The sequence below is a fragment of the Diadema setosum genome, chromosome 13 (genome assembly GCF_964275005.1).
Source record: "Diadema setosum chromosome 13, eeDiaSeto1, whole genome shotgun sequence".
Lineage (NCBI taxonomy): Eukaryota > Metazoa > Echinodermata > Echinoidea > Diadematoida > Diadematidae > Diadema > Diadema setosum.
Genome location: NC_092697.1, coordinates 21,929,263 through 21,934,436, shown reverse-complemented (window position 1 = coordinate 21,934,436; position 5,174 = coordinate 21,929,263). Strand labels below are relative to the sequence as shown.

The following is a 5,174-nucleotide window of genomic DNA, read 5'->3' as shown; positions in this document are numbered from 1 at the left end:
TGGCTGAGGCCTTGGCCATAAATTTTGTACTCTTTTATCTTTGGAAGAGGGGTCTTTTAGGTGCTGGAATTTGCCCTATACGTATATTTTATAACTCTGCTTACCTCTTATTCAGTGTTAATCATGTTTCCTGGCCTTTACCGTGCAAGAAAAAAATAATAAATTTAAAAATAATGCCGCCCTCATGCGGCAGCGTATGATAACAGAATTCCTAAACAGCTACCAGGTCCAAAATAGACGTAAAGTTCCGCAGAAAATCGGCTCTAATACAAAAAGTGGCAAAAGGTGGCAGCCAAATCTGGTATCAGCTTAAAGCTGAGACATCAGGGAATGTGGTGGTAATAGAATTTAGTTGGAAATCCGTGGCAATCTAAACTTTTCATTTGAATATATTAAAAAGACAAAAAAATAGCCTCTTTTCAAGGATATTTACCGTAAAATATTCATGAAGATTGAGTTTCTTTGCATTTTTACGGCATTCATAATGTAAAATAAACTCTGAGAAATGTGTGGGAGAAATTACAGGTTCATATCTCAAAAACTACATGTTGAAATTACTTATTTATTAAAGATGTTACAATTTGCTTTGAAACTCTTAAAATGTTGAATTTTGCTACTTCAGGTAGGAAATATACCCCTTTAATGCACATATCTGATTTAGATATTTCAATGAAATATTCTTCAAAGTATTTCATCTCAAGAGCGCATGTCAAAAATTAAAAAATCCCAAGTGCCCAAAATGACTTTTGGCGCACTTTGGTATCTCTCTGGCCCACTGTGCGGCGGTTTGTACAGCTGTATGTGGTTAAGCATACAGGTGATTTTACTTTGGTTCGTGTGTGGTTTAGCACACGGGTTATTCCATGGTGGTTTGTATGTGGTTTAGCATACAGGTGATTTCACGGTTGTTCGTGTGTGGTATAGCACACGGGTTATTCCACGGTGGTTTGTGTGTGGTTTAGCACACAGGTTATGCCATTGTCGTTCGTGTGTGGTTGAGCACACGGGTTATTTCAAGTCGGTTTGTATGTGGTTTAGCATACGGGTTATTCCCAGTCGGGTCGTGTGTGGTATAGCATACGGGTTATTGTTTATAGTGCGACTGGTTTTTTTCAGCTGGCTGGCTGGTGAGCTAGTCAGGTTTTCTTGTTGCACTATTAACTGTACATTATTGGTGCATAATGGAGAAAGATCAAGAGTTTTCCATCGAGAAGTTTGTGGATTCACCCACAGTTGAGGAGTTGCTAACCTTGAAAGAGGTTGATTTGTTGCGTGTTGCAGAAAACTACAAGGTTCCTGCAGCTGTGAAGAGTACAATGAAAAAGTCAGAGATTACACAGCACACAATCAAATTTCTTGTAGATGAAGAAGTATTTCCCCTCCAGGCATTGCGTAGCATATCAGGTAGTCCCCCTGGTGATGTGTGCAAGGGAGTGTAGAAGAACGTCTGAAAGAGCTTGAACTTGAGAAAGCGAGGATTGAGTTAGAGAGAGAGAGAGTTTCACTAGAAAGGGCTCGTCAAGTCGGTGAGAGAGAGTATGGTGTAAGCGTCAGTGGTGGGCATTTTGATATCGCCAAAAATGTCAGAATGGTCCATGAGTTCGATGAAGGAGATGTGGATAGATATTTCCTGCACTTCGAACAAGTGGCGGATAGCATGGAGTGGCCGAAAGAAAAATGGCCTCATCTTCTGCAGACGAAGTTAAAGGGAAAGGCATGTGATGCTTATGCTTCACTGTCACGCGAAGAAGCTCAGGATTATGCAACAGTAAAAAAGGCAATCATGAACGCGTACGCCTTGGTTCCTGAAGCGTACAGACAGAAATTCAGGAATGGTAGAAAACTAGAGTCACAGTCATTCAGAGAGTTTGCAAAAGTGAAGGAAATTGCCTTCAAACGGCTGCAATCAGTAGGCGTGGCTACTGTTGAAGATTTGCGGGAACTTGTGCTACTAGAGGAGTTTAAGAGGTCGCTACCTCAAGAGGTGCGTTCGCATATTGAGGAACGAAAAGCGAAAACTTTGTTGGTAGCTAGTACAATGGCTGATGAGTATACTTTGTCCCGTAGTCATGGAAACAGGTATGTAGGAAGCAAATATGCAGCTCCTAATCGTCTAAGTGTTGGCAAGACAAATTCTAGCAGTAAGACAGAGGTGAAGGCTGGTCTAGTGGTAGAAAATGAGACTGACAAGAAGGGTAGGAACACTGAGAAGCCTATTGTGTGTTTCCATTGTAGGCAACCAGGGCATGTGAAGTCTAATTGTCCCGTTCTGAACAAGAAAAAAGAGGAAAAAGACAAAGAAAAGAAGTCTCATCCCAATGGATTGGTGAGTCGTTCAGTGGAATCGACAGGTGATTGGTGTGAACAAGTTCAGAGTGTGATTAAGTCGGCTGATCAAGACAAGATTAAGTCTCAGTATGAACCATTCACTTCTGTTGGCTATGTGTCATTGGTAGGGTGTGATGAAGCTAGAAAGGTTACCATCCTGCGAGATACTGGTCCATCTCAATCATTGATTCTTGACAGTGTTTTACCTTTTGAGCAAACGTCGTCCACAGGCACAAGTGTACTGTTACAAGGAGTAGAAGGAGGTTACGTTGAGGCCCCTCTTCACACGGTCGATTTGCAGTCAGGCCTAGTTTCAGGAAGGGTGAGCCTTGGTGTTAGGAAGTCACTTCCTATGGATGGTGTAGCATTGATATTAGGCAATGATCTTGCAGGAGACAAAGTGACTATTCCAGTGGTCAGTGCAGTCCCTTTGGATAAAGAAGGAAATGAGACAGCTGCATTGGTTCAGGAATTCCCTGAAGTTTTCCCAGCTTGTGTAGTCACCCGTTCCATGTCTAGGAAATCAGAGGAGTCTGAAATGAAGGCTAGTCCAGAGGATATCAGTCTAGAAGGGAGTTTCTTCTGTCGGTTAGATGATGTAGAAGCAAGTAGAACCGCAGCATCAAAATCACGTCAGATAGGAGATGAGTCTCAGCCTGTAGATGAAAATGAGATTGGGTTGAACAAGAGCTCTTTGATTGACGCACAGAAGAATGATCCACAGTTGGTAGCATTGTGTGATAGTGCTCTTGCTGAAGAAGAAGCACTGAGTGAAAGGACTTGCTACTATGTGAAAGGAGATGTGTTGATGAGGAAGTGGATGCCAGTTGACTCTTCTAGTGATGAAGAATGGCGAGAAGTTCACCAAATTGTCATTCCAAGAGTATTTCGTAAACATATCTTGAGTGTGTCGCATGAGTCAGCTCTTGGTGGTCATCTTGGAGTCAAAAAGACGGTTGACAAGATTTTGAAACATTTCTTTTGGCCTGGCTTGAGACGGGATGTTTCAGATTTCTGTAGAACTTGCCATGTTTGTCAAGTGGTGGGGAAACCTAATCAGAAGATTCCTCCTGCTCCCCTAAAGCCCATACCAGCATTTGATGAGCCGTTTAGCACAGTTATCATAGACTGTGTTGGTCCTTTGCCAAAGACAAAGGCTGGACATGAGTACTTGCTCACTATGATGTGCGCTTCTACGAGATTTCCAGAAGCTGTGCCACTTCGGCGTATTACTGCACAGAACGTTAGCAAGGCGTTAGTGAAGTTCTTCACAACGGTTGGCTTGCCAAAGGTGGTGCAATCAGACCAGGGTTCCAACTTCACTTCAAAGATATTTCAGCAAGTGATGCGTGAGTTGGGTATCAAATGTGTTACCTCGAGTGCCTATCATCCACAGAGTCAAGGCGCTCTGGAGCGTTTTCATCAGACGCTGAAGAACATGATGAGAACATACTGCTTTGAGGTCGAGAAGGACTGGGATGAAGGCTTGCCGTTGTTGCTTTTCTCGGTGCGAGAGTCTGTGCAAGAGTCCTTAGGATTTAGTCCCTTTGAGTTAGTGTTTGGACACGAGGTTCGTGGTCCATTGAAGGTCTTGAGAGAGAAGCTGTTGGGTGAGGATGAGTCACCTGGTTTGTTGAATTATGTGACCACGTTCCGTGGTAGGCTGACTCGTGCACGTGAATTTGCAGCTGGACATTTGAGAAACAGTCAAAAGAACATGAAGCAGTTGTTTGATAAGAGGTCCAGGGAAAGAATGTTCAGTCCCGGTGAAAAGGTATTGATACTGTTGCCCATTCCTGGTAACCCTCTGTGTGCTCGCTTCTCTGGTCCCTATGTCGTGGAGGAGAGATTGAGTGATGTGAATTACATCATTCAGACGCCAGACAGGAAGAAAAAGAAACGGCTGTGTCACATCAACATGTTGAAGAAGTATGTTGAGAGAAGTGCAGGTGAGAGTGTGAAGCCAGTCATGTATGTGGTAGGAGCAGTCCAAGATGTCCCTGTTCCCAAGACGAGGAAGGAGCTGATGAGATTCATCGGCATGGCCGGATACTACCGTCGCTTCTGCGGCCATAACTTCTCGGATGTTGTGGCACCCTTGACTGATCTCCTGCGGAAGAATGTGAAGTTCCAGTGGTCAGCAGCATGCCAGTTTGCCTTCGACCAAGTGAAGGCGATCCTGTCGAGTGGTCCTGTATTGGCAGCGCCGGACTTCAAGAAAGGCTTCAGCCTAGCTGTTGATACCAGCGATGTCGGAGCAGGCGCCGTGTTGATGCAAGCTGATGACGATGGAGTGGACAGACCGGTCTGCTACTTCTCAAAGAAGTTCAGCGCGCACCAGCGGAAGTATTCTCCCGTTGAGAAGGAGACCCTTGCGTTAATTCTTTCGCTCAGCCATTTTGATGTCTACGTGGGCGGCACAACTCAACCCGTTGTTGTGTGGACTGATCACAACCCACTGACATTCGTCAACAGAATGAGAAACAAAAACCAGAGACTGATACGATGGAGTTTAATCCTACAGGAGTATAACCTTGACATTAAGCACATTCGCGGAAAGGAAAACATTGTCGCAGACGCCCTTTCTCGTGCTTGATTGAGACATCTCGATATTTTGTCTTGTTGCCAGATGCAACATTTGTGCAAATGTATTTTATGTTTGTAACACTTTCAACAGGTGTAATTTTGTTTTGCAAGTACACAGGACAGTGTGTGTACATCATGTATATGTACAAGTGGTACATGTATGCATCTTGCGTACGTGATGCCAACAGCATGAATGGCACTTTGAATGTGTAAATAACAACATGGAAGTATCTTCAGACATGTTTGTGTTAATAAGGAAA

At 43.8% G+C, this 5,174-nt stretch overlaps 1 protein-coding gene across 1 annotated transcript; it reads left to right on the top strand.

The window, feature by feature from the left end:
* The first annotated feature begins 1,588 nt into the window (after positions 1-1,588).
* LOC140236482 (uncharacterized) lies at positions 1,589-4,924 on the top strand. The gene has a single exon (XM_072316405.1). The coding sequence runs from the start codon at positions 1,589-1,591 to the stop codon at positions 4,922-4,924; it is 3,336 nt and encodes a 1,111-aa protein (XP_072172506.1).
* Positions 4,925-5,174: the final 250 nt, after the last annotated feature.

What these genes read in the sequence shown, in the direction of transcription:
- LOC140236482 (XM_072316405.1), top strand. Translation starts at nt 1,589, where the DNA reads ATGGTCCATGAGTTCGATGAAGGAGATGTGGATAGATATTTCCTGCAC.